The sequence below is a fragment of the Cyprinodon variegatus genome, unplaced genomic scaffold (genome assembly GCF_000732505.1).
Source record: "Cyprinodon variegatus isolate N-32 unplaced genomic scaffold, C_variegatus-1.0 Scaffold813, whole genome shotgun sequence".
Classification (NCBI taxonomy): Eukaryota; Metazoa; Chordata; class Actinopteri; order Cyprinodontiformes; family Cyprinodontidae; genus Cyprinodon; species Cyprinodon variegatus.
The window spans coordinates 77,645-79,260 of record NW_015151266.1 but is presented as its reverse complement, the minus strand read 5'-3'; the positions used below and the strand labels follow the sequence as shown (position 1 = coordinate 79,260).

Genomic DNA, 1,616 nt, shown 5'->3' with positions numbered 1-1,616 from the left:
TGTATAGATATAAAAATAAGTCACTATTATTCCAGTTTTTTAATATATCTACAAAAAATGTTTAAACAATTGCGGTATTACCTGTCCATAGATAGCTGGGCAACAAGGGTGACATCAGTGTTGTCAGAGCTCGGCTCATACTCATAGTGGAGAAAATAAAGATGCGTTCGATGAACGGTGAAGCGCTCTCGTCGAAACTCGTAACAGGGGTCATCCTCGTCAAGCTCTGAGAGAGTCTTTTGCAGCTGCAGGCACAGGAAAGATAACAATTGGTTGGCAAAGGATTGCTAAATTCTCACCTGAGAAAAATCCCACCAGTGTTCCCCGTTTACATCAGGAGAAACCAATTAAAAATCAGGCGGGTGCAAATAAAGAAAATCATCAAGTAAACGTCCGGAAACATTTTTAATCAAAATCTGTTACTTTAAACAGAATTTAACTGAAATAAAATGAGGTTTTTATGCATCCATGAAACATCCATGAACATTGAATTTTTAAATAATAATAAAAAAAATAAAATCTTTTAAAATCTAAAGCTCTTAACAGGAGAAGAGGCGCAAGTGAAGTTAGACACTGTCTTCGGACAAAATGCAGTAATTTCTAAATGTTTTAAATCAGGTTGGGTCCGGATCCGCCAGCAGGTGGGTCCAGATCCGGACCGTGGTCCACTAATCTGTGACCTCTGACCTAAACCATGCTCCACACGTTCTCTGAAAAAGACCCATTCATTTGAAGGATTGCTATAGTTTAAATGTTGCTGCATGCCATTTATAAGCTAAGCACCGCTTCCCTCTAAACAATGAGGAATGTTTTAATGTATTTTTGTCATTTTGTGATAAACTTTTTTAAATTGAAATTCTAAAGAATCCTTCGTTATCTTGTTGGTAGAATGTTTAAAATAGTTTAGCTAATAATAGAATTCAGGCCAGGTCAGACCAGTTGATGCAACTTTTTAATCTCTGATACCCTTTCATTTTTCATTCCATAGAGAGGCTGCGGCTATGCAGGGTGAGCAGATTTTCTTTCAATTACGTCCCAGTGCACCACGAATTAAAAATCATTAGACTAGGAAAGATTTTTATTTTTAAATGTTGTGGCTACAAAGCCAAGTCAAACTTTATGACCAAACTTCTGAGCATCTATAACCAGAACAGATGGATGATTTTATAGGCTTATATTACAAATATAATGGGGACTAAATTTAAAGAAAAGGGAAACGCATCAATAATCGCTGTGGGAGAGTACTGGGTGAGGCAGTGATAGGGGATTCTCAGGGAGAGATCTGTGAAGTTTTTTTTTATTTTCATAAACAGGGGAGAGTGATAAGCTACGGCCACCTGCACCGTCTGCCCCAAGTTATTGTTTTTTTGTGAGGCTCAAAGATAATCACTCTTTTACTTTATCCATTTTCTGTCCTCCTGAACGTCGTAGGGAAGCGGCTTTTCCAACCGTTGCATTGCTAAATTCTCCTGAGTGGTGCACGACTTTACACGAGTGAATAAAGTGAATGTGATTGGTCGATTATCAAGGGGGCAGGACTGTTATGGCGGAAGGTTCGCAAGCAAGTTTGATTGTGTCCGGTTTCTCGGAAGCATCTTGCTAACCAGTTAGCAACT

The 1,616-nt window shown here is 38.5% G+C and overlaps 1 protein-coding gene across 1 annotated transcript in view; it reads right to left on the bottom strand.

The window, feature by feature from the left end:
* Positions 1 to 1,616, bottom strand: part of LOC107098823 (glycosyltransferase-like protein LARGE1) — a 36,653-nt gene that overhangs the window by 11,965 nt on the left and 23,072 nt on the right. Inside the window, exon 10 of the mRNA XM_015396680.1 lies at positions 82 to 245. Coding sequence (XP_015252166.1) covers positions 82 to 245 — 164 coding nt within the window. The remainder of the gene's footprint in view (positions 1 to 81; positions 246 to 1,616) is intronic.